The sequence below is a fragment of the Esox lucius genome, chromosome 16, assembly GCF_011004845.1.
Source record: "Esox lucius isolate fEsoLuc1 chromosome 16, fEsoLuc1.pri, whole genome shotgun sequence".
Classification (NCBI taxonomy): domain Eukaryota; kingdom Metazoa; phylum Chordata; class Actinopteri; order Esociformes; family Esocidae; genus Esox; species Esox lucius.
This window is the reverse complement of record NC_047584.1, coordinates 11,559,296-11,586,468: the sequence shown is the minus strand read 5'-3', so window position 1 is coordinate 11,586,468 and position 27,173 is coordinate 11,559,296. Positions and strand designations below refer to the sequence as shown.

Genomic DNA, 27,173 nt, shown 5'->3' with positions numbered 1-27,173 from the left:
TTGCAATTATGTCAGCACAGCTCAAATCAGTTGTGCTGATTAACGCAATAAAACTTGCTCTCTCTAAACTAGACGAGTATCTGGAGCATCAGCAATCGCGGGTTCGATTTACAGGCTCAAAAGGGATGTTGAAGTGACCAAACTTTTGAATAGTAGTGTACCTTCAAAATACAGATAACTCTGCACTTTAGTCACCGATTTCAAATCCAAAGTGATGGCGAGCCAAAATAAAATGTATCAAGTTGTCACGGGCCAAAAATACTTAGAGCTCCATATAGCAGTTAAATTCAAACAGCTTTATTGACATTGCGAATTATTTTGTAGGTGGCTATATCAAAGCCAAATCCTGGGTTGGCAACTCTCTTCTAGAACACTGAATCTTAGTGCTGCCGAGCCATTCTGCCAAACAACTTGACAGGGCATGAAGATGTCCTAAAATAATAATGGGCAAACATTTCACAACCCAGGTGTCAAAAGCTCTTAAAGACTCACCCAAGACTAAACAATGTAACTGGGAATACTGCAGCATCATGGGTAACTTCCTTTCAAACTACTTTACAAACAGGGATTGAGAATTATTGGCCCAAAATCATTTTCAAAGAACAAGAGGCACATTGAGAATAAAACCTAAATATACCTTTCATTTTCCACTATTTGGTTTTATTCATTGACACTTTATGCATAATGTAAATAGAAATTACAATTCACTGCGTAATCATACTTTAAACACAACAATGAAATACATCCAAGGTCTGTGAATCTCTATCATAACCAGGGAACGGATTGTTATAATATTTATGCTAAAAACTTGAAAAACTTCCAAAAATCATTTTTTTTTACTGTGGGAATTGACAGGAAGTCCCTCTGTATTATTGTTACAGCATTCTGTGACATATTTTCCATAAGGCATTGACGTTTACATTACAGTAGTCTTTTACAGAGACATTATGAAACCCATCTTGGTATAAAAGTAAAACAAGGATGTTTTTAATGTAAGCCCAAATGGATGTCAGAAGTCTGTCAAAACAGCTAATATTAAAGGACAGAGGAAAACCCAGCAGTCTCACTGGAGGGTTCAGATGTCCCATACCGTAGTAGGACGTACCACCGCCGGATAAGATGAAGGCTAATCCTAATGTTTGCACAGTGATTCATCAGTGAACCTTCGCGGTTCAGTGGAATATCATGCAGACAAGTAGTGTGTTGCCAGATGTTTTTAGTACCCAGTCCCATACTGACACTCCATTTAAGCAATGACGGTCTCATCGGACTGTAGATACATCCCAAATTAAAAATATATAAATAAACACCTGTTGGCAGTCACCCAATCCATCATTAAAAATAAAATAAAAAATAAATCTACAGTTTACTGTCAAAACATTGCTATAACATCCACAAAAAGAGACTCAAATGAATACTGAACTGGAAAAAGTAATTTGGTCTTTCAGGAGGTAAGACTTCTGCTCAATAGATGTATTTAGGCCCTCAGCACGCTCCTTCAAACACTGAAGGATGTGGCGGGCACATGTTTTACAGGTATTCAAAACCCCTCACCAACAGGGCCGGCAGCTGCCACCACAATCACTGCAGCAGGGAGTCAGTCAGATTGAGCTGACAATGGATTCCCAGTAATGATAATGCCACATTACGTATCTTGTGTTTAGAAACTGCAGGTTGTGTAGGCAGCACTTACATTGTACAACACGGAAGTAACAGGTTTAGAGAGTGTGTGCAAATATGTTTTTATTCATTAAAACCATTGGCAAAATAATGGATATTGTTAAGTATACTCACACACTGGAATAAATTAACTTGATAAGCAATAACAAAAATTACTAGCCATGTCAAAGACAAAACAAATAAATAACTAACTACAAAAGTGGTCTCAAGTGATGCCTCTGTATACAGCCCAATTCTGATTTCTTTAATTGAACTGATCAGCTAAATACTGAAAACACTGCTGTGAAAACATGTGATAGGACAAATAACAGTGGAAACAAGGTAAGAATTGGGATGTCTTGTGACTATGGAAAAGCATAAAAGGGTATGCAGAACAAAATGGTGAGAAGTAGACCACATTCAGCAACACAGGTATCCAGAAAAACCAATCAGTGAGAAAGCCCTTAGACTTGTGATGAATACATCTAAACATTAGCTCATCGTCAAATTAAAAACAATTTTGCTTTAGTGGAACCGCCCATTATTCCTATTGGTCCACATCACTTCAATATCATGCTAGTTATTCAGTGTCCAAAGGGTTAGAGCAAGGGCCAGGGAGAAGCCGGCCCACAATCCTGAGCCATGATGGGGACTCAACATGTGACGAAGACTGCTACAGCAGAAACATCTTATCCTTACACTCTGCGGTGGGTCTGTCATTTTGCTGTTGTGGGCTGGTTGTTGTAGTCATGTCAGACATTGTAGTCCGGAGCTTTGCCTTGTGGCTTCCTCAGTCTGATCTGTAGGGTCATGAAAGCCCCCACAGTCACATGGAAAAGGATCTGCCACACATTCCTTAGTTCATAGAGGTACATGTTGGACAGACAAATCAGGGCCAACGAGAGAAATGACTTACTGTCCCTCCACACAGAGAAGTAAAAAAACAGGTAACACTGTGGAGAGAAAGCAAGATATCAATAGAAGTTTTGCCTTCAAACTACATCCAATATTTCAACAAGGACTTCCTAAAGACAACCACAGTATTTGGTACAAGCCTTAATCAGCTATTGGGACTTTCCAGGGTATCAGTCTTTATTTGAACAACATTTAAATAAGTCACTTGATCACAAGGCATTTAAACACATGACAAGACCATAAATGCTGGAGAAAGTTAATTATATTACTACAAACTGTGGGAATGTACAGAGTTGTGCGAGTGTTCATATTTATCCCACTGGTACATACACTACTTAATACTTGTACAGTTTCTGCCCTCTATTTGCACATTTAGTATTGCCATTTGAACTGCATCTGCCTTCATTGCACACCTATACAATCCACTTGTAATACACATACTTCATACTTGAAGATTTCTGCACTCTATTTGCAATTCTGGTTAGATGCCAACTGCATTTTGTTGTACTGTACTTGTTCAATGACAATGAAGTTGAATCTTAAATAAGCTTGGGGATTCAGCATACGCGCATTAGTCAGACATCAGCTTGATTATTATATTTGACAGATTAAGGAGAGACGAGAGTGTGGAGCTTAAGGGCGTTTTGCAACTCATTCCAGTCAATGGCAGCAGCAAACTGAAATGAGTATCGACCAAACGAAGCTTTAGGAGTAACCAGAGTGATACATCATCCACAGCGCAGGTTACAATAAGAGCACCAGATCTTAAGAAGTGATCTAAGATAGAGAAGGCATTTACCTCAAAGTGACTTAAAAATAAATTGGTACCAATGAGTCTGGTGTTGAGTGGAGTGGGCCAATTAACCAGGATGTAAAAGGTCACAGCGATGAGTGTTGGAGGGTGCAGAGAGCGAAGCAGAAACGGCATCTTCAATAGAAATCCTTAATCACACTTGCAGAGGATGTCATGGCAACGTTAGCTAGCTAGGCTCATGCGCAGAAACATGTCATCGGACCCAACTGTTGTCACGGCGAACTACGCCTGGGTGGGCTGTCAAATAAGGCACCCCTTTGAAACATTTGCATTTTTCCATGGAGTTGTAGATATGCAACTTTCGCAAGTTCACCATTTAGACTGAGAAAATGAACCAATGAGAAATCTTAATTAAAACCACTTCAAGTCTACTTTGTTGCTGGACATTCTTCAACATTGCTCATCTGGCTATAAATACTGCACTTACATGGGGAAATCATATGAAACAGTAGCTAGACTCAGACCTTCTTGGTAACATTAACACTCTTTAGAATGGTGACGTCAGGCATGCTGTGATTTAAAGTGCCAGGTTGTTAGTCACTCACTCAGCACAGTGTCAGCCAGGCCCAGGCAGCTCTTACTCTTAGAGATCACTTACCTGATACAGACAGGCTGCTGTGCCGAGGAAAAATGCAATCACGTAATTAAAGTCTTCGTCGTCGTTCTGCCCAAGGACCGGAGGAGGAGGATGAAGAGGGAGAGAAGAAAATATTGTGAAGTCGGTGAATGACGCACTGACTGTACAGCAGCAGGGTGCTTTAAACAACCCTTTGGGAAATTGGTATGCTGAGATAGGCGACAAGGCGTAATTGCACCACTACGATACATACAGCTGTTACGAATGGTTTATTTGATCATTTTTGGATTAGGCATAGAAATATTTTAGTTATAATATTAATACCTAATGTTAGGTTTAATATTTTCCTGTACCTGCATGACACTTTCTATAGCATGAACCCCTCGGAGTAGATTCAGGCCTCCACAGAGGATACTCAGCATACAGGAGACAATGCCAGACAGAGTCACAGGCTCAAGCCGCTGGCTAGGAGCTGGAAGAGAGGTAAGGGAACAATCAATAAGAAACATACAAAAGTCAATAGAGGTTGCCACACTGTTCGTGTCGCATCAAATCCAAGCTCAAGAATTCAAGGTCAGATAGAAGGGATGTAGGTGTCATCCTTCGACTATGGGGTGCATGGAAATAAAAGTAGTGAAGTGAGTTTCTGGGAGAGCCACACGTCGCACACACACAGCCTAGCTGTTGTACCAGTGGGGCTGAGGGGTTCGAAATGACCAGGCCAATAAGCCATAAACATTAAGTCAAAGTTGGCTTATAAATATACAAATGTCTTTGATAACTTGCATGTTATTGAAAGGCAATTTCTGTAGAGAAACTTGCCCAAGCAGTGATTCCCTTTCCTATTTACGTTGTACAGTACAAGCAAAGACCCCAGAAGCTGTTGTTTCCTAGGGAGGATAGAAGAGTGGAGAGGAAAACAAAAACAATCAGCACCAAGCACAAGCTAGCGACATACAGTCTTTAGATGTGCTGCACATTAAATGTCATTCCAAACAGTACATGCTGCACTTCACTGCATTTTGTTGCAACTCAAGTGAAGGGCCTTTGTCAATTTTAACAGCAGGCTCAACAAGACCAAGGTCTAATGTTTGCGGTGATCTCGCTGGGCTTACTGTCGTAGGGAAAGGGAAAAACCTTCCATGCATTTTGGCGTTTTGATGCTTAGTGTAATCTCACCAGTAGACACAGACCGCAGTGGAATAAACTATGGTGGTTGCACAAAACGGAATAACATTGCAGATCAAATTGGGAATGACAATTTCAAGCAGACAACATCTAAAGACCTGAATAAACAAGCAGTGTTTGTTGCAAATGAGAAATGTCTGTGTTTTGGTTCATATTTTCCTGAGCCCCAGAACTGCTCAACAAGGAAAACCAAAATCGCCAAAAATATAGCCCTTCAATAATTTGCCAGGTTATGGCAAGAATGAAAATAGCAACAAGGCAGGATTAGGTAATGGGCTCTGAAAAAAGGTGAAGAAATGTTCAACCACTACAGCAATAGAATTCTGTGATTGCCCATAATGATGACATCTGATATGTTACTTAATCACAAATCGTTAAATCCTAACTACAATGACAACATTGAGGTGTGATTGTCATTCGTACCGACTCCCTATAGCAGAGGGACAATGGGGGGGATGACAGGAAAGTCATATTGAAACAGCGCTTGTCGAGGGAGACCGAGGAGACGCGCTGACCCAAGAATCACAGAGCCGGGATCAGTGAGGCGTGAAGGTGCCAATAGAGGGGTTACCGCCCCAGGGAGCTGGGTTGGAATGCTCCATGGAGGGCCTGTCTCAGGGACCTCGAATGGAGGGGCCACATTGGCAGACGCACACATCGCCGAATGATGTGTCCTTCAAAGAGCTTTCATGCGATTAATATTGGCCAGGTTCCAATATGTTCCCAACCCAACTGTTCATGAGGTAAGGAATGGATGGAAGCCAGTTGAAACATTTGCTGGCACGACAATGGAAGATGCCTTGATTGAAAGGTTTAGGTAAATGGGAAAAGGACGATTAAATGAGGTAGATGGAATGAAATTAAATCCATTTTTCATTCAGTGCATGGTTAAGCAATGATGTTAAAGTTTAGAAGAGCAGTATACGTTTACCATGCATAAACACAAAGGAGATTAAAAAAAACACCATGTTGTATAAGATGTTGCTCAGTGTAAGGTTGAATTTGGAAGAACATGGGTTGTGAAGTAACAGGCCATGCAGCAGTCATAGCACCAAGCTGACCATCAGTCCAGATTCGAGCAGGGACTGTGGCACTAGGTGAGTGGCTGGGAAGCCCCATGGTCAAGGCACATTGGCCAGAATCACCCAGGCAGGGAGGAGACAGTGTCAGCAAGGATTCCCTGGTCTCATTACACGCTTGACCATCTTAGGCAGCTTGGGCACTTCCAAAGCTAACAGAGGTTGTCAGGTAAGTGGCAATGGCCCAAATGACTCCCTCAATGGAAAAGCAGCATGGAAGAAAGCCATGGCTTGGACCAGGTGCCAAGGATGAGGTATATAATGAAATAGGAAAAGGTGAAAGGAGGGCAAGAAATGTTACTTATAAAAATAAAAAAAATTGGAAGATACAGCATAGCAGCACCTAGAAGGCCAAGGGAAGTCGAACAGAATCTCTTGTACACTTGAATGGAACCTGTTTTGGCTAGGAGACTTCTCATGCCCACAGCTGTACTTCAATGTTTTATTGGGTTCTGTACCTACCTATGCCCTTGTATTGAGAGGGGGAGCGGTGCATGGAGCCATTATAGGACCCCAGGTCTTCAGGGCCGAGCCGGTAGGGCGGTCGCAGCCTGATCTCCGTCTGCATGTCTGCCAGGTTGATCTTCGGGGACAGGGAACGGGGGCTGTTGTAGCGCTGCTTCGTCTTCTGGATGAACTGGTCTGGAATTGCAGCAGTAGGTTTGGCAGACTTATGACATACAGTGAACACATCCCCACGGAAAAAGGATGCACTCACTATTTGAAGTCACTCTGGATAATAGCATCAAGTAAATTAGCAAAATGTAAATGTAACAACTCAAAATATGCAATAGTAAAAATGCATTGTGTTCAATATAAACTGAAACATGTTTAAAGAGAAACTTGGCACATCCTTATAAAGGAGGATGAAGTAAACCAAGGTTTCAAATTGAAAAGGTTGTAATTGAAAATATTTAAACAGGCCTGGTAGGCAATAGTAAGGAAAGAAAAGGTAGGTCCCAGATCTATTCATGTTCCCAAGCCATTTGATAGGCATCTGTAAAGCCATAAACAACATTTGGTTACAGGACCAGGGGATAAGCGAGGTGAATGACTTGAGACTCACCAAACTCAATGAGGGAGTATGGCCTCACAGCGCCATTGATGCGCTTGGCGTCATAGGTCACAAGAAACTCTCTCTGCAGCTCATCCAGAAAGCAGAAGGCCAGGACATTGGGGTAGTTCTCCGAACAAACCATCAGATAGCCGACACCCAGAGAGCAGGTGAAACTAAAAACACAAATGAATCTAATCTGTTATTAGAGCTTAATATTGGAAAGCACAGTAAGGACACAAATCACGCAGTGGCCGGGATCACTTCAGTACTGTGCTGTGATTGCAGCCAGACGTTTGAATCCTAAATTCTGGAGGCAGTATAACACCAGTGCCCGGGTGACCAGCAAAGGGAGGTGTGAATTGTCTGTGCCTCCCAGGGGGGCTTGATGCACTGGTAACTCAGTCAAATTGGCTCCTATGACTCGTAAGCCATTTGCACATAAAGTGGATAGGTTATGACAAGGCAAATTCATATTAGGGGCACTAGATGCTCAGAGCAGTGGGAAGTACACAGCCCCAACCATAAACTGCCAACATCAGATCATCTTTGGGGAGGGGGGGTAGGGAGGGGGCGGGTTGGCCAGTTCTGACTGTCAGACCACATCTGGCAGACTGCCCACTAGCTTCCCCCCATACCTAACCAGTCACCAGCTTTCCAATTAGCAATTCTTTACATAGCTAGCATAAACATCTCAGTCATCCAAAAGCCACTTGCACCAGCGTGACATCGAGAAGCAATTAGGTTGAAATTCTCTGCTCAAGGCAGATAGATATTTTACTTTGTCAACTCTGCTAAAAAGTGAATGATTTCAGTAGTGTTAGACCAGATACATGACCCAGAGGCGGGACATCAAGAACATCAGCAAACACTGATACCTTCTATACCCCGCGGATCCAATCACACCCTGCAGGATCAGTGCGGTGTGCAGGTCAAAAAACACTGTCCTTCTATCACGAAGGAGAAACAGCCTACACGGTCAACAGATTAATCACCTGTGGATCCAAAGATGCAGCCATGTCCCTGAGGCTTACAGTAGAGGGACGTCACACGCAGACAACCACTCCGGCAAATCAATGAACGTCACAGTACCATCCACAGAAAGGTCCCTAAATCACCAGCTGCTCATCGTTTTCAGGAGGCCAAGCCCACCAGGAGTGATCTCTACTTCTGTGCTATTGACAGTCTCTTTTCAAACCCAAGATGTCACGATGTGGAAGAGCACCACCTGGAATGTAATGCCTGGGGGACATTCATCTTAAAACTCTACATCAGGGTCTTAACAAGAAACTGGACCTTGCATGATACCTCAGACACGTTATTACCTGCTCTCCTCTACTGCTTTCTTATAGTCGTGACTCATGTCCCAGATCATCCAGTGGTAAGTGTAGATCATGCTTTAACGACAGCACAACAGCACAGCCCCTTGGGCAGACTCTTGTTTCCAGTTAGCTAATTGTATTCACCTGTATAGCTAATGAAGCACTGGCATTAATCTATTAAAAGGTGCAGTCTTCAACTCAGTGTCATACTGATTAAGGCATAAGGCCAAAACATTGTTTGTTTTCATTTTCAGTATTGAAAGAATTGTATTTGCATCTAGGCCTCTTTGGATTCAATACCATTCATGGTTCTGAGTAAAAACATTTTAGCTATTCCTTAGACAATTTGTGACACACCAGCTGCCATACATTGTCCACAAGGAGACTGGATCTAAACACTGAGGGTCACAAAAACAACCAAACAATTTATTAATCGATTGCGATAGCATGCTCCCAGAAACCAATGGCTTAGAACAGTGGGTAAAGGGACATTTTCATATTTGATTGAGATTATTCAATCACTGATTCCTTGTCAAAGGGGGGTTGGGGTGTTACCTGCACCCAGTTTCCCGACTGCTTATGCAGTCCGTGTGATGAATAACAGTCGTATTGAGTGCCAGGCAGGGAATGACACAGCCCAGCCCAGCCCCCCCTACCCCGAGAGCACAGCAAAGTCCAGCCTCTCAGGGGCCCAATACATCTGAGTTAGGCATTGCCCGAAACAATCTTTAAATCTTTCCATTAAATTAGCCAGTGATTTAAATGCTGTTTGGCACGTCCTCCATCTCTTTCCTTCACAGTGAGGCAGACGCAGAGCCTTGATTAAAGAACATATCAAATGAGGCTCGGACCTCAGAGGGGATGGACCCTGCTGCAGGAGGGATTTGTGCGAGCGCACTTGATCCAGGAAAACCAGAGCATTGTCTTCAGAACGTATTGCTTCTTGTGCTATAGACGTGTATAATTAAATGCCTTTGAATATAAAAAGTGAAATATCTGGTTGAGCTCAGATGAGTCTTGACCAGACAAGACTCATCTGAGCACCATTGGCAAATTTAAATAGGCATGATTTTACTAAAAAATTAAGTTTAATAAAACAAACCTGTTCATATGATATCCTGCACCTCACTGTGCATGTCAGAGTAAAAACTAAGCCACGTCCAAGGAACTGTACATAGGCCTTAAAGCCAGAGATTGGAACCACTAAAATCCTTCCTAGAATTAACCATCCGGCCAAACTAAGCAACCGGGCAAAAAAGGCCTTGGTCAGAGGTGATGAAGAACCAAAGGGTCACTAACAGAGCTTCATATAGTTTCCCCTGCAGAAATGGGAGAACGAGCCAAAAGGACAACCATCTCTACAGCATTACAACTAGGACTACATGGCAGAGCAGCAAGATGGAAACCACACCTGAGTAAAAGGTACAACACCACCTGAAGCAATCATGAAAAACATGATTCGGTCTAATGAGACCAAAAGCAAACTATTAGCCCTGAATGCCAATCAGGAGTCTGGTGAAAACAAGGTACCGCTCATCACTTGACTAATACTATCCCTACTGTGAAGCATGGTGGTGGGAACATCATGGTATGTGGATAAACAGCCAAGAAGACTTAAGGCTGTCGCAAAAGCACTTGAGATTACAAGTAAATGCAAACTCTGATGGACCGGCAAGAAAGTTTCAAGGGGAATGTGTCAGGCACTCAGAACCATTTTGAAAAAGAAACATTGACTTACATACAGTGGTATGAATAAGGTTAGGCACCCCTCAGAGGCTGCATAATTTACTCTGATGTCACAAAATGATCACAGTGGCATGCCATTCATTTTCTAATAAAAGCTGAGCACAGGGGTATTTTCCAGACAAAGATTTAGTTTGCATTTATGAAGAGGAAGTACAATGTTCTGGAATGGCCATCCCAGTCCCCAGACCTGAATATCATTGAGAATCTGTGGAATGATTTGAAGCAGGCTGTCCATGCTCAGCAACCATCAAACCTAACAGAACTGGATATGTTTTGTAAGGAGGAATGAGCCAAAATACCTTCATCCAGAATCCAGAGACTCATTAGAGGCTATAGGAAGCATCTAGAGGCTGTTATTTTTGCAAAAGGAGGCTCTACTAAATATTGATGTTATTTTTGCTATTAGGGTGCCCAAATGTATGCACCTGTCTAATTTCGTTTTGATGCATTGCACATTCTGTTAATCCAATAAACCTAATTTTACTACTGAAATATTACTGTGTCCATCAGGTATTTGATAGATCAAAATGAAACTGCTGATCCAAACACCCAATTATGTATAAATCATGGAAATTGTCAGGGGTGGCCAAACTTTCCTATGACTGTACTGTCTCTTTAATGGTTAGTTTTAATGGTTTAAGCATTTAGGCATGAGATTGAGTTTAGGGTTAGGTTAAGTTTAGGCACAAAGGTTAGGTTATTGAGGTTAGGAGATGAACATGGGTGATAGCAACAGACTTCAACAGGACCAATTTGCTCATAACCCATTGCCATGTAAACTGATGATCTATAAGCAATTTGTAATGTAGAGAATTGTGTTTTAACTAGCCTGGCAGTTGAAAGACCATAATGTACTCCGCATTCACTTTGAGGCTTAGAGCTCAACACTGACAGCATTACAATACCAAGAAAAATGTGAATGCATGCTTTGCGACTTCAGCCATTAAATGAGGACAGTGCAATAAGACACTGTACTGTAGAGCAGTGGTTTTCAGTCAGGTCATCCTTAAGCAGCAAGATGCTTTCTAATCTTGATTGCCTACTTTGACAGTGACATAAACCGTAATTAGTGCCCCTTTAGTCACACAAGCCGTACCTCCAAACACATTTTTCAACCTCCATCCATATTCCAGGCAGCCAGGCATCTGACTGATTTGCAGCAACGTTCATGTCCAGAACAAGAGCCATAATTTTGTTTAGCCAGATCTGAAATCGTAGCAACCAATACTCAGAATCAAAACTGCTAGGTTAAGTGGATCTTATCCTGCGCAACAATAACAATTTGGACTCTGTACTTATGGAGGACTTTAAATTCATAAGCGGTGCGGCTTGATTTAAATTCTCAAATAGGCTAAATTTTAGCCTTATTAAGCTACCTTATTTCATATTTCAATTAGAAAATACTGTTTATTTCTGTTAAATAAAAACAAAGAATGACAATTGAGAAAGGCCATTGTGTGTCAGCAAAAAGATACGGTCAGCAGATAAAAATATTTTGGAAAACATCTAAATATCCACACTGTGAGGACAACACATTTTCGGTCATCGTTATGAAGACCTTTTAAAATGTTGCATACGGTTGTCAGACCAACCAATGGGCGCTTCACTTGGCCTAATGACTTAATCAAGAACAAGAGATTCCAGGAATCCAGAAATCCAGTTTCAGATTTTTTTCAGTGAACCATGAGTTTGTTGAGCCAATTCTCTGGAGTTACCACTCTGTTCTACTGTAGATACAATATTTTATTAGATTTGCTGAGATTCTTAAATATTACACAAATTAATCATAATAGGTTAATCAGCAAACAATGAAACACCATTCTTCTTTTAAAACATTTGCCACAGAAAAGGATTTGTAGTGTTATCATACAAATCATTGAGAGTACACAAACAGATATACCATATCCTTTTCAATCCCATTAAGGCATGCCATAGCTAAAATAAAAGTGGGGTTCCTAACACTGCTAGCAACTTTGGGTAGGGGTAATATCAATCAGATGTATTTATAAAGCCCTTTTTACAACAGCAGTTGTCACAGAGTGATTTACAGAGACACCCGGCCTTAAACCAAAATGCTTGAACAAAATATCTTGAAAAAAATCAATTTATGAATCACAGCTAAGCCAGACTTGCAACTTACTTGATATTGTAGCGTCCAAGGTTCAGAATGCAGCGGTCAGGGAAATGGGCAAGTTTCTTGGACAGCGATTTAAGGTGCTTCTTGGTGTCCTGAAGGTCTTTGTCCTGCTCATAGTCTGTGGAGGCAGACAGAGGTAGCCCGTCCCCCATCCGCACCACGGAGGCAAACAGGACCAAGGACATCTTATAACTTTAAACAGTCTCACTAGACACCTGCAAAGGAGGGACATTTCAGCATGTTGACAGAATGATGACTCTAAAATCATAAGCTTTCTGATTGCAGGCCCAGTTTTAGCAGACTGCCAGCATAATCATATACTAACTATATCTATCATCTAAACCCTTCATATAGCTTTGTAACATGCAAAAACAGATCGGGAACATTCAGTTAAATGAAAACTTAGTCTGCTTTTTGGATGTCATTAGCATTTTTCTTTTTTATTTCTACTAATTAGGTCAGGTGGAGGACTTTGGTCTGCTTAATGCCCAAATCCAGACCAGAACAAAAATGGCAAGAGAGATTTGTTTCTGATGAGCAGACCAGGGTGGTAGAATAAATACAACAAAACATTTCTCCTCAGTTTGCCAGGATGTTAGCCAGATGGAAGTCACAATTTGATTGGGCCAACCCTATTCCCTGTATTTTTAGTGTTGCACTTATTGCTAATATTTCTCCCTCACCCAGTTTTACACCAGTTACACTATTGAGTACAACTAGCCTCAAAGAAAATACTGCACTGACCACCCTGCAACATAATTTTTATGATATCCAACTGCCTTTAACCTACACCTCACCAAAAAGAGAAATGTGCTCGGTGTCCAATGCAATCTAGTGGTCCCTGAGTAAGGACACTTTTACGGTTTTACCAGGTAAGGAAGCGAAGATTAGATTCTCATTTACAGCAACGACCTGCGAGTTTATTAGCTAGGGTTAGGAACGGTCTTGTTGGATGACAGGACAATAGGGTTTATCACCACCGCCACCCAGGGACTAGAACCAGCAACCTCTCTTTTACTGGCCCAATGCTCGTGAACACTAGACCCATGTTGTTAACCTCAAAAAGTTCACAATTCACTGCTGAAAATAAGAATCCGTTCTTAGTCAAAACTTACCTGGTAAAACTAATTGTAGCTAGCAGCTAGCTACTTAACGATACCTTGCGTTTTACTACCAATAACTAGCTCGCTATAGTAACGTCGGTTTCTGGCTAACTGGGTCATGGACAAAACAATTAGATACAGCTACAAATATTTCACTAGTACAGTAGCATTCTGTCTAAAAAGATCACGCTAAAGCGAACGACGTTAACGAACATGGCCTTCAAAATGTTATTTTACGAGCTAACCTGAACAGACGCACGTGTCAATGCAACACAGTGAAGCCGTGTATTCCTTAAAACGTAGCATTACCAGGCACAGTTTTTTTCCCTTAACTTAGCGAGCCACATTTAGTTATTAAGCTAGAGAATGTGCGGTTTACTACGGTACAAAAAGTAAACACGTCTTGTTTACGTGGCTTCTTCGTCTTCTTCGTGGGACTTACCGGCAGACTAGGCACTTTGTTAAGCACTGCCTTTCACAGGTTGGACCGCGAACTGCACCTTTGCTCAGAATGGAAAGTAAGAAAGATATAGTCCCACCTCAACCCCTAAACCAAGGTGCCTCTACTCAGGAACCATTCGACGTCTCGCATTTATGTTGTGGTCCAGAACTGGCACACCTGATCCAATTAGTCAAATATGACCAACCTTTTTTTCTAAATGGATCAGGTGTGCCAGTTCATGTTTAAAACCAATATGTGAAACGTCTAGGATAAGAGGGTTGGAAAACCCTGCCAAAAACCTTATATGGGTGGTGTTCAACTCCATGCCTCAAAGCCAGTTCCACTTCATGTTTCCATTGCAACCCACTAATCAGTGAATTAGCCACCTGGTTTTCATTATCTGTTTTTATTTCCTTGATCAATTAATGACCTTTACCTGGTCAATTTGGTTTGAATAAGGTCATAGTCTATGCTATTAGGGGCAATCATTTACTCATCTGAAGCTGGGATTTATCTAACTGCAAGAAGACCTGCATTTTGTTTTGCCCACAATACATTATGTAGGATTGTTTGAGAGCATAACAAATTCTCAGTGGGTCAGTGTTGGAGAATTGCAGAAGTTGGTTGAATCTAGGGGTCTCCAAAACTATGATTAGATGCCTCCTCCAAACCAAATTTTTTTTTTAAAGGGTTGCCAGAACAAGCTTAGAGTTTGCTAAACATCATTGTAACTTTGATTGGAACCAGGTTCTATGGTCAGATGACATAAAAACTAAGATCATGCTGATAAACAACAACATTTCTACATGGGCATTTTGTATCACCTTTATGAAGGTAGCATCAATTCTGGAGAGAACTATTTGGACATAACATAGTCATTTTAGAACAAAAGATGGCTTTACTAATCCAATATCAACATTAGCCAGATAAATAAACATATGCAATCAATCAAATTTATTTATAAAGCCCTTTTTACAACAGCAGTTGTCATAAAGTGCTTTACAGAGACACCCGGCCTTAAATATACATACTGCAGCAATAGAAGCTTGCTGCAAAATGTTAGACTAGATTTTATTTCTAGGCCCTTATTGGAATAAGGAGAGATGGTTTAACTTATTCTGCTTGCAAATGTTTAAGCTAAAGTATTATTTTTGCCATTACATTTTATTTTGGCCAGTGATAGTAAATGAAATGGTATTATGTTAGTGCAGGCAAACTGACAACAGGCTGGTGCACATTTCTCCTGAAAGCACTCCAGGGTTCTTGTAAAAGTAATGAACCCGATTTAATTAACTCCACAGCACCATTTTACTGTGTGTGTGTGTGTGTGTGTGTGTGTGTGTCTCAAACGGGACAATCTGTCATCCTATGAGTGATGGGATGACTTGTGAAACTGATCTAAGTCAAAGGTTCAAGGAGAAGAGTAGAATCTAACCACCTCTCCAGTGCTTTTTGGATTTAGAAAATTCATAATGGTTATGAGTGTAATTGACTGGGTACAGTTATTGTGCTTGAATGAATAAAAGCCCATGCAGAGCTCAGGTGAATACAAAGAGCTACTTGAACCTTTCACCCATGTGTAGCATGGGGTGGGTCAGCGGTCAATGCCGATGCCTCTGGGGGACCTGTTCATCATGTTTTTTATTTCACCTTTATTTCACCAGGCAAGTCATTAAGAACAAATTCCGATTTACCCTGGCTACCTGGCAAGAGGCAAAACACACGTAGGTTCAAATCCTTCCCACAGCTCTTACAGCAAAAAAATGTATCCTCTCCTTTTCCCACTGTCAAATGTAGCATACATATACCCCAAAATAAATAATACAATAAATATGTAAAGACTTCACCCACACAGCTTATTGTGCCAGCTTTCCTGACGTCCTTGGTTCACTTAACTTGGGGTGCATATAACAGGTTGACAAACAGGATTTAAAGGGGTGCTGTGTAGAATACTGCCTCTATCCTTTACAAGACTTGAATTATACAATACCACAACTTGTCTCTTTCTCCTCTTCCCTTATTGGACTAGAACAAAATAATATTAGTAGTTCAGGGTGGTTTTATCATAGGCGAACATTGTACTGTAAGTGCCTAAAACAAGTATGAAGATATTACAAGTCAATGCAACGTGATAAGGCTGACCAGCATAGACGGACCGGCAAGAAAGTTTAAATAGGGAATTTCTCAGGCATGCTGAAAATGTTTGTTGAAAAAAAATATTTGCAAAACTTACTTAAAACATTAACTGCAGATGTCTTGTCATTTATGCTTGGACATTTTCAAGTCGAACAATTTTTTTTTTTTTTTACATATGGCCACTTTAAATTATGTTACAGTATTGCAACCACAATAACCTAGTGACTTGCTAAGATGTTTGGACTCTAAAGCTGGTCTTTGCTTGAGTGATTCTCTTCTTGCATGATAGGTTGTTGTGTTCCTTCACAACCCTAAACTGTCTCATCTATTCTGTCCATTTTACATTGCTGCACATGCTTGTCACAATATTATCACAGCAATGTGCTAATCATCTGTTGCTGTTATAAACATAACTATCAGTTTTCCCTGCAAATTAAACCTAACCCCTTTCCCCGCTTCCAAAGCAATGGGAATAGAAACAAGAACCAATAAACCTCTTTAAATTTCAGGCAAGGCCAGGGTTTGGTTTGGTTCCTCCAATCGAACTGATCCTTTAACAGTTATAGGGGCTGGCTTGACAATCAATGGACCCATGTTATTCAAATTGAAATGAAATTGCTACATTTCATTCCCTATATAGTTATTGTACAAATATGGTATCAAACAAATAGCTGACAACTAAATATCAGCCATGCCAGCACATGTGAAAGACTTGCTGATTAACCAACTAAGTTGAGAGCAGGGGTACTCAACCCTTAACCTATGAGTTCTGGAGCCTGCTGGTTTTCTGTTCTACCGTCATCATAAATTGCGCCCACCTGGCGTCCCAGGTATGAATAAATCCCTGATTAGAGGATTGATGTGAAGAAATTGAGTGGTACTAGATCCAAGGTAGAGAGTTACATTTCTAGGGTCTAGATACTTTATAGGGGACTCTGTCAGTGATTAACTAGGTGACTCCCATTCTGACTTAATTATCATCACATTATCAGCTTTTAATTTACCAAAGCCCATTACACTACTAGATTTTGGCATTACATTTTTTTTTTAATCTAATGCAATTTATTTGACTATAAGGTAGGAAGTAAAGATTAGTGGCGTGCAGTGTTTATAGAAAGCAATCAAGGAAGCAAATCCTTATTTAAAAGGATTTGGGGGGAGGAATGGCAGGCAAAAACAAAAGAGCAGACCCCTGAAAGACGTATAAAATCATGATGTATTGTTGCATGGACGTCAGTTACAAGTCCTTCTTCAGTGTGCATGTTAGACAATGACAGGAAATGTCCCAGATAACAAGAACTCACGAGCACATGATGTTGTCCACGTGGGGGAATGAAGATGTTCAAGGAAACAGCCTGCACTGGCCAGGGATGATCGTGTTGCAACAGAAAAAGTTCACCAAATAATGATCAACAAAAACACTGAAGGCTAGTTTCTCTCAACTATCCCTCACTTCACCCATCCAATTTCGCCAAAGTGCACTGATCCTCTGTGGGCCATTTTAGCAAGGACACTCCCACGAATCCCTCATTCATCTCTCAGTCGGTCCCAGTAGGCCTTACCGGTCTGTGGGTGCTAAGCTACATGGTAATGATGATGGATGTCTGCCGCGCTGACAACTTGATTAATGGCCAGTGGTCCAGGGGAATGTTTAGCATTGAAAGACGGGTCAGCTGAGAGAGAAGCGATGCTGTCATTCACACGGACACAAACTAAACAAATGGGTAGGGACATATGGACAGATTTACCAGTCTCTCCCTTTCTGACTCTTTCACTCGCTCTCTCCCCATCTGCTGTGGATTCGCAGGTGGTAAAATAATTAAGCTTACACTTTGTCGTTGGGAAGATTGTGTGATTTGGTTTTACTTTGGGTTGGTTCCCCCTGAGCTGAGACTTTAATCAGATGAGGTTACTAATATAAGCCTCCTTAATCTTCTATAGACATTTGTTTAACATGATGATGAGAGCAGTTTGGCTGTAAATCAGTGTAGGACCTAGGTACTGTAGGCTTTCACCCTCTCGAGTGATATCTGGAAACCTATTATTCCGATACAGACAACAAAGAGAGTGATGGTCGATAACTTGAAACAATGATCAATTTTGGATCAATTCTGCCCCATTCAACACAGTGAATGGATTTGAAAGCCAATTCAATCTACTTTGGGAGCTGAGGAAAAATAATATATTCCAAAGAAAATAAGCAATTTACTTTGGCTTATTCCACTCAGCTTCTCCCATTGAGATAGTAATACACTTATAATTCAGCTTTTTTTATTGATAGTGTAGACTGAAGCAATAAAAGCTGAAAACTTGGGAGCTCTAAGATGGGCACAGAAAACTAGGATGTTCCAATTTCTATCAGCAAACATAAAGGCGGGAAGCAGATCTATTGGCTGTTGACTGGCAGCTCTAAAGGACAGTGAACAAAATGAGAGTATGGATCTTTCAGGTGAGGGTGTAAATCATTTTGATAACTGAGTGGAGAGAAAGAAGCAGGAGAAAATCTTTATTTGGCCACATAGAGCAGATCCTCCAGGGTCTATTTATTTCTCTGACTTCTGTTATTCAGACCAATTTGTCCCCATGTCTCTGTGTATTGAATAGTCTTCCAGCGAATTCATTTTTGCAACCACAGGCACATAAAGAGAGTTTTTGTTAAGGATCAATGTTAGTAATATTTACAGAGATCTAAAGGAAAAACGCTGTTGAGAGTAGGCAGCACAAGCAACAAGATGGGTTAAAGCACCAAATGGGTAGTTGTGTCCTCTTGGAAGATATTAACAGCTCTATCCATCATATTATAGTGGACATGACAGCTCAGTGTTATCATGTATACAGTAATGGAGCCACAAAATTCTGGATGCAATTGACCTTTAGCTAAACAGTGGAGTTCTTAACAGTATATCCATGGTTGGACTGAAATCAAACATCTTGTGTATCCGTTGCGAGGGAATAAAAAAAAATAAAATGAAAAATATACAAACAACTCGGTTAACACTTTAGATAAAAAGCACAGTTCAGGAAGATCAAGAATAAGCAGAGAACAGATGGAGGTCAAGAAGATGGGACCCATCTGTTCATTCTGCACCTCTCAGACAGACCAATTACTTGGGAGGAAATCTGGTTTTGTTAAGAAGACCTAATATCCTTCTAGACAGTCCTTGGGTTGCATTAACACTGTCGCTTATCCTCTAGGTCCATTCCCTTGTACCTTCTGCAACCCTCCTTTCAATACTAAGGATTGTGACCAGCCAGGAGAAAATGGTCTGTTCCCTCCAAAATCCTCCTGTGAAATTGTGATCGAGTGCGTTATCTAGATCTGCACTCTCTGCATTAATCAGCTGTCTACTGCAGTCATACATTGTATGCATCTACCAAACAGGAGTTTATCCAGGTAGTCAGTCAGGCTGGCTAAAAGAAACCAAAGTTAAAACTGAGTCTAGAGCTCCAGTTAAAAATTAGTTAGGACTTGAGTCATCTTGCACAAACTCTTGAGTGTTAATTCTGCTGAACACTGCTACATGTCTATTTTATAGAGAACCAGCCAACCCTAAAAAAAAATTCAAATGCGTGGGGTAAGAAGAGCTTTCACTAGACCGAGTCATAAATATCTTCGTGACATTTTGCAAACTCCACGTGGAAGCATAACGTTTTAAAAAACTAACTTTCACCAGTGGTGTCAATCAAGCCACTGACCTTTGGAGGACAAACTATTTAAGTCTATTTCTATTTATTGCATGGTGGTGTCGTATCCATTTATTCCTACTCAGTGTTATTGTGCATGTCTTTTTAGGGCACTTGTTCTTTGGTTGAATTCGTGAGTAACTAAACCAAAACAGCTTAGCTGCAATGTGAAATTGGAAGCTTTTCACTCATAGTTCATTGGCTCATTCAAGTATCTATAAACACATTGTAATACTTAGCTGTTGAATTACAATGAGGATTAAAGGTGATTTTGACAACAATATAAGTAACTGAGAATGAGAATGACCAAGGACGTCTTGGAAATGTTTGAGTTTTTATTTTCATGGTCCTCATTTGAAGGGGCAAAATTCTGCATATGGCAGAGCACAGAAAATCAAAGACAACAATGAATCGTCAAAAGTGGGATTTTCCTTACACTATGAATAGTTTTGGGATAAGACAAATATAAACATTTCCTCACACTGAGGAGGCCCTGTATTCCAATAACAAAATAATAAAAGTAAAAAGAAAAAGACTTACCCCAGCAGAAAATAAAAACAGTATTTGTGCCAAAATCCAGCTACATAGTATTCAGTTTTCTCCCAACCCTGTGTTGAAGTTAGGTTTGCATGTAGCAGCCATGTAATGGTAACATTGATTGGAGAGTGTTCCATGTTAGTCAGCAGTTCATTCCAGAATTATCTAATTTAGAACTAGCCCATTTACCATCCCAGAAACGTGTTCATTAACCCCTGTCTTCACCACATTATTTATTTAATCCTTCCTGCCATGATTTGGCACAGAAAATGTAAACTGGACTATTTAAATCCATACATTTTGTTATTTTTCATACAAGACAAACGTAAACAGTTCTTTTGATTTGGCGACTCTAGAGCTCGAAACTATCACACTGCAATGCAAATGAGTACAACAAGCTAGTTCCCTTTTTGTGATTTCGCTTTCCCTGAGAACCTTATTCAATAATGAATGGAACCAATTTCCTGAATAATAAAACCTAAGTTCAGCTACAGATAGGCCTTTAAATATTTATAGAGGCTTAAGCCAGGGAGTTGAAAACACACAGCATTAAAGTCGCCACAAAGGGCTGTAATGGTAATGGCTTCGGTATTGATGATTGTGCCAAGCTGGGAGAGTGTGTATGTGTGTGTGTGGCGGGGGCGTTAAGGGAGTCCATCGACTTTCTCACACCCCTCTCCAACATTGAAATCTGAAGTCATCCTGTTGGATTTACATTGACATTATGGGACAACATCCTCCTGCCCTGGACAGACAGACATACACATACAGGCTGCCTGCTCTCAGATTCTTCTCTTTGTTCTGATGGAACGTAGATCCTGGAACATCTAGTCTGATAATGATCCCATATGGCCACTGATATCGAGTTGAAGGGTAACACAGACAAGATGGAAGGGGGGGGAGGGGTGTCAAGGAAAGTGTCTTGTTCCTGGACACAATTTTAGGATGGGGGAAACGGTCTTCAATAGGACACTGCAAAAATAAGAATCATACTTGGCCCCATATCTGGTCCTATGATGAAAATACACTCGTAATAGGCAAAATAGCTCTCAATGACGGCCAGAGATTTACTGTAACATAATCACAATTCAAATTCATTTTTGGTATATTACATTTCCGTCACATTGTTTCTTTCTGTCTCTCATTGCTGAAACATGCTGAGGAACAGAAGTACCAGGCTTCAAAGCAACACCATAAGACTTCTGCTATGTTTTAGGGCCTAGTTCTGTATCACTCACCACCACATCCCTCAGGCTGGCGTAACTTTTAGTTGAGTGACTAGCTCCTATTTCACATTAATGTAAGGCCACAGTTTTTGCTTTTCAGTCATTTCAATCCTGAAATAAACCAAGACCTAACATGATAGACAGGTCAGTACAAAAATATCGAAACACTTATTTGGAAATGAAAAGTTGGATGCTTAGATTGTAATCCTCTTCAGGTGAACAGTGAGAATTAGGACTGCGTTGTGGTGACAGACCCTGTGATGTAGTGCTGTAGGTGGCACATGCAACACAACCACAGCCCTCCACGATCCCCCAGCTAACCCACCATCCAACCCCCCTGATGGTCAACAGTGGATCAGGAGGAGAGGGGTACATATTGCATAGATACACAGTATAAGGTGGAGCTTTTCACAAATGCAGTCACAGTATTACTTGGGCAACATTTTCCTGCATTTTTTTTTTTAATCGTTCCATCAAAATATGAATGAAAAAAGTGGTCAGTCGGTAGGTAATTCCACTGGTATTACAAACATGGTCACGTGATCGATCCGCGGTATAAAAAAATAGGCTTTCGCTTAATGCTGAGGTTCAAGTCTCCTCCCCCCGTTTATGTCACATCATGATGACATCACATAAGGTCAGTGCTAAGAGGCCACTGCCAGGGTCACAGTGCAACGACAGGCACCTCCTCCTCATCATGCCCTGATTTAAAGCTCCTCCTTTCTCTTGCCCTGGTCCCGCCCCCGAAGGCTCCGCATGAATCCTATAAAACCTGACTCCTGGGGAGAGAAAGAGGAGGCAATGGTAAGACACTTAATAAATACCAGATCTAAATCGTTAAAGGTGACAGATTAAGTTAAGCATAAATTAATACCCTTGACTTAGTTGCACAGTACCAAAAGGCTACATGATTGCATTTTCTATTAGATAAGCCTTCGAAAACCAATGGCAAAGAGATACATAAAAACCATACAACTGAAGGTTTAGTTTTGCTTCCTTTTACTTGAGCGCCAATGTTTGCATAATCATATCATCCTTGACTATGATACAAACATCACAATAAGGGATATGTTTCACATACATTTTTTATAGACTTGTTTCATAGCTATAAAGGCACATGGATGTCAGGTCATCATACATAGAAAATGACAAATAAATCAAGGAGATAGGCGAATTGGCCTTTAATTGAACTATTATTGGTAGCAAACGGTGGTCAGGGCTTAATTCTTGGGGTACACAGATTATGAGTCTCCTTAAGCTCAACATTTGTATAACAATTCAGCTCTACTTCTGGTCTTTAATGCTTCATTCACAAAATGCATACAAAGTGGATGGTATAATAATGCATACAGTATACGACTTTGTATGTGTATGCTTAGGCAAATCACGGCCTAACCTTGGGATTGTCTACAAGGGTACACAAGAAGGATGCCATTTAAGTATTCTTAATCTTCATGTTCAAATCCCATAAAATTTGACATAAACAGTATATTGCCTCAGGCAATTGAAGTCGGCAGGTTTAATGCCATAGTGGAAAGAGAGTGTTTATATACTGGTCTGTCATTTAGGAGAGGTTGAGAACAAACTGGCTTTTTATTGTATTGCACTTTATATGATGATCTGGGAGTTGTAAAGAACAGAGAAAAACTTGAATGGCTGATTTTGGAAATAATTCATGGTTGCATATATCCTCTGCAGAGCTTAGAGGTTGAGACAAAAGTTGTAAAACTGAAATGTTTTTGTGTTGTTTTCAGAAATTTTCCATTTTTAATAGTTTTTTTTTTTTGGGCTCTTTACTCCAAGTTTAAAGCAAACATTTACTTTAAGTGTATACTTTTCAGCTTTTTAGGGTCTTGGTGTACATATTTACTTTATAAAATAACATTGTTTTTCATCACCATTTGTGAAGGACTAAGAGAGTCCTTGTCAAATGTCTAGTCTTGATTCTAGAGTTCGCGTTAGTCTTTGTTGTTTAATATGAGGATCAAAGAGGGGCCAATGATCCAAGTCAAGGAAGCTATTACGAGTCTGAAGAATTTGAAAATATCCATCAGAAACATGGCCAAAGACTGAGGCTTACGAACAACAACAGTTTGCCACATTAAAAAGGCAAAGGAAGGCCCTTACAGTGGATGACTTTAGAATGATCACTATAGTGACAATAAAACTCTGAAGTGTCCAACTGATCAGGAACACTCTCCAGGGGTAGGCATTGCTTTGTCACTACCATCCTCAGAAGACTTCCCCAGAATAACTACAGAGGCTACAATGCCAGGTCCAATTCAAGGGTTGTAGAAAACAGGCAGTTATTGCAGGCAAAGGATGAGATAAAATACTGAACATACTAAATAAATTGTCTAAGGTCATAGATCCATTGTTGCCTATGTATGTCTTTCGTTTGCACAGTTATTCAAGTTGAGCATTGAGGACAGTTTTTCCTTAACTAAAAACATAGGGGACTCCGTAACTGTAATATGTTTTAGCTTGGTACACCACTCAACAGCCATATTAAATCAAATATACAGCAGACGTTTAAACATTTTGTAAGTGCTCCGTTAAGGATGTAATACAGCTTGTCCAAATACATCCCCATCTGAAGCAAAATGTTAGCAAAATAAACAGCTAGTGAGGTAAACATAGGGCAATGTTTCCAGGTAACCAAATGGGAGCAGCTAAAATGTAGCATTGTGTCAGATGTAATACCTTCTGCAACATATTTTGGCTAAGCTTAACTTTGAACTTTTTCCCAATTTCACAGCTTTTTAATACTGTGTCACTTACCACTCTGTCTCCATTGTATTTTTCGGCAAATTTGCCATAGTTGTAGTAGTTAAATGTTGGGTAGCCCTCAACACTCTCCTGCTTGCACAGCTCGTGGTTCTGTCCTTTTGTGCAGTCCACAGCAGCATATGCTATCTGAGGAAAGAAGCAAACAGAAGCTAGTTTCAACTAAATAATTGTCATGAACAGAAATAAAACTAACAGTACCAACATCTGACGACTGCCACCTAGGCCTACATAAGAACCTCTTTAGGGAGACTAGAGGTGTGGTAGTGACCTCCATTAATGTGAAACTAATTGAGAGAGGTTCAAAACGATGCAATAGTTCTGAAGTGTTTCAGCTGTTGAGAAAGTATGAAAACATCTGCAATGGAAATGACCAGTGTCATTAAGTCAAGTAGGAACAATGTCAGCATACTGTAGAAAGGGATTACATTAACATGTCAAAGCTTCCAACACTGCTGCTTTGGCACTGACGGAGCTGTTCTGCTCTGCGTCCACATTTATTCCATCCACATTCCCAAATTTGGTCTGCCAGGTTCTCGGTGCGCTGGGATAAAAGGGGAAGCTCAGTTTATAACATCCTCACCTGCAATTTGTCTTTACCCAGATTACCCCCATTGATTTTCGCTAGCAGTGGCTAAAGTAACCCCGAGCAAACAAAAAAAGGGTTACAGTTATTCCTGACTCCCCTACTACTTTAAGCTGAGGAACCATCTAACTCTAGGCTGTAAAACACAGAATTACCCCTTTAAAAAAATGAGTAATACATTCTTATCAAGCTAGCTAGACCATTTAGAGTGGGTGGGGAAAAAAACAATCACTCTTACATAAAACAACAAAAGAGATTTATGTCGGGGTTGTCACAGCATGGCAGTCAGAAAAAAAAACACAGCACAAATGAGCCGTAAATACCATCTCTCTGATACATAGCCCTAACACCCCCCCCCAACACCACCATTCCCCGTCCCCCCACCCTGGCCGGCCTTTGGATGGCTCAAATGTCAACCACTGGTGTCCCAAATAGCAACCTGTGGCCTACATAGTGCACTGCATTCCACCTGTGCAAATCTTGTGCACTCAGTTTACACAGAGTGAAAACAGAGTGAATCTTGGGACCTGGACAACCTCTCAAACGCACCGAGAGCGGCACATTGAGCTCGCCGGCATTAAGTAATCACCATCCCTCTCCTGAGGACCAGAACGCTGAATATGTAAATGACGGACGGTTTTGGCGAGGCTAAACTAATTTCACAGTTTGATGTGTTGCAATCTTAGACGGGTGAATCCTCTGTCATGTTCTCTGGAATCGCAATATGAAATGCTCATCTCATCCATGTTGTGTGACATTTAATAGGCTTTAGATTATTAAAATGACTCCACTGTTATGTAACACTTTGTTTAGGGAACGAAAACGTGTAGCTCAGTGTTTACAGATGTTAGGATTCAGCGTTACTGTCAAAACGGATGAATAGTTAAATGTGCTCCTGATGTCTGTCAGCATGATCAATAAAAGGTCTGTCAACATAATTAGGAGCTTTGACGATGTTGGAAGGAACACAGTCGGTCTTTCCCATATCAGAAGAACTGTTACCTTCAACATGAAAGCAGGGCAGGGGGGTTTAGAAGGTACAACAAAAGGGATGAAATGTGTCCATAAAAGACAAGAGTTTGCGGAAATAAAGATGACTTATCCTGCACCTGCTCAGAAATACCTGATGTGTGTAATGCATACCTAACTTTTTTGGTTTACAGAAGATATTTTTTCACAGCAGCAGAGCTTTCACTGACTACAGAGCAGCCTCATCATATTTCACCCCCCATCAATCAGAGTTGTGGTAAACTGACATGGGGGAAAATAAGTCATAAGATGATTCTCAAAGATCTGAGGCCAGTGCTCTTAATGATCCCCCTGGTTGAAACACAAGGAGCATGAAGCTGAGGAGGATTTTCTACATGCTTTCTAGATATGCTGCATTGGCCCTCTTCACTCCACACACAACCACTCTACCCACCCATCCATCCCTCCCTCTATATATCCATCCATCCCTGGCTAGATAGTGTGAACCAAACTGATCGTGACAGTAAAATGGAGGTTGCAACACCCACACGTCGCCTGCAGACATTGGAATCTAAGGGTTGTTTATTCTGAGTAGACACATACAGTGTTGTGGGAGAGTATTTACCCCCTTACAGGTTCACTGAGTTCACCTATTTGTATCCTTTAATGTTTTCCCACCTTAAACCAAAGGCTAATATTAAATAAACAGAAGCGAACCAACAATCACACTATAAAATGTAATTGCACTGTATAATTTAACCATTTTAACAGGTGACCTCCAGGGAACCAGACCTTTCTTCAAACTCTATGTAGTGTGCTGGTTTGCATGCTGTTCACCTCTCAGCATGGACTAATGAAAACCATTAAAATACAGGGCCTGGATTTCCCACCATGAGGCTACAGCTTTTCCAGGACCAGAAATCGAGGGACCAAAGCATCATCAATTCAGAAGCCAAGGGCTTGATTACATTACGCTACATTTTCTGACACGTATTGAAAAAGACTCTAGACACTAGATTATTTTGTTGTCTAAACTCTGAGGTAGTGTACGCCAAATTTTTGGTATAGCCCCCCCAGAGTTCTGCAAGTGTGAGGACGATTCTTTCACAAATGCATGAACCTTCACAAGATTTTCCTGCAATTGACTGCAACAATTCTACACGGCACCTCTCAAAAATCCTGTGTAAATTCAAGCGCAATGAAAATGATTAA

General features: G+C 40.7%; 2 protein-coding genes across 3 annotated transcripts in view; both read right to left on the bottom strand.

The window, feature by feature from the left end:
- Window positions 1–281: 281 nt before the first annotated feature.
- On the bottom strand, window positions 282–14,151 carry sec22a (SEC22 homolog A, vesicle trafficking protein). Of its 2 annotated transcripts, none has more exons than XM_010879727.5 (7): window positions 14,037–14,151; window positions 12,495–12,706; window positions 7,299–7,462; window positions 6,695–6,874; window positions 4,319–4,437; window positions 3,987–4,052; window positions 282–2,612 (listed from the first exon to the last, which is right to left on the bottom strand). In XM_010879727.5, the coding sequence occupies exons 2-7, from the start codon at window positions 12,674–12,676 to the stop codon at window positions 2,412–2,414; spliced, it is 912 nt and encodes a 303-aa protein (XP_010878029.1). In that variant the 5' UTR covers window positions 12,677–12,706; window positions 14,037–14,151; the 3' UTR covers window positions 282–2,411. The 2 variants fall into 2 exon arrangements, with proteins under 2 accessions (XP_010878029.1, XP_010878030.1); XM_010879728.5 differs by lacking the exon at window positions 14,037–14,151 and adding an exon at window positions 13,840–14,018.
- Window positions 14,152–20,171: 6,020 nt separating this feature from the next.
- The window catches only part of pdia5 (protein disulfide isomerase family A, member 5), a 66,307-nt gene continuing 59,305 nt past the window's right edge, over window positions 20,172–27,173 (bottom strand). Inside the window, exons 16-17 of the mRNA XM_010879729.5 lie at window positions 24,401–24,535; window positions 20,172–22,398 (exon numbers count right to left, since the gene is read on the bottom strand). Coding sequence (XP_010878031.1) covers window positions 22,327–22,398; window positions 24,401–24,535 — 207 coding nt within the window. The 3' untranslated portion in view covers window positions 20,172–22,326. The remainder of the gene's footprint in view (window positions 22,399–24,400; window positions 24,536–27,173) is intronic.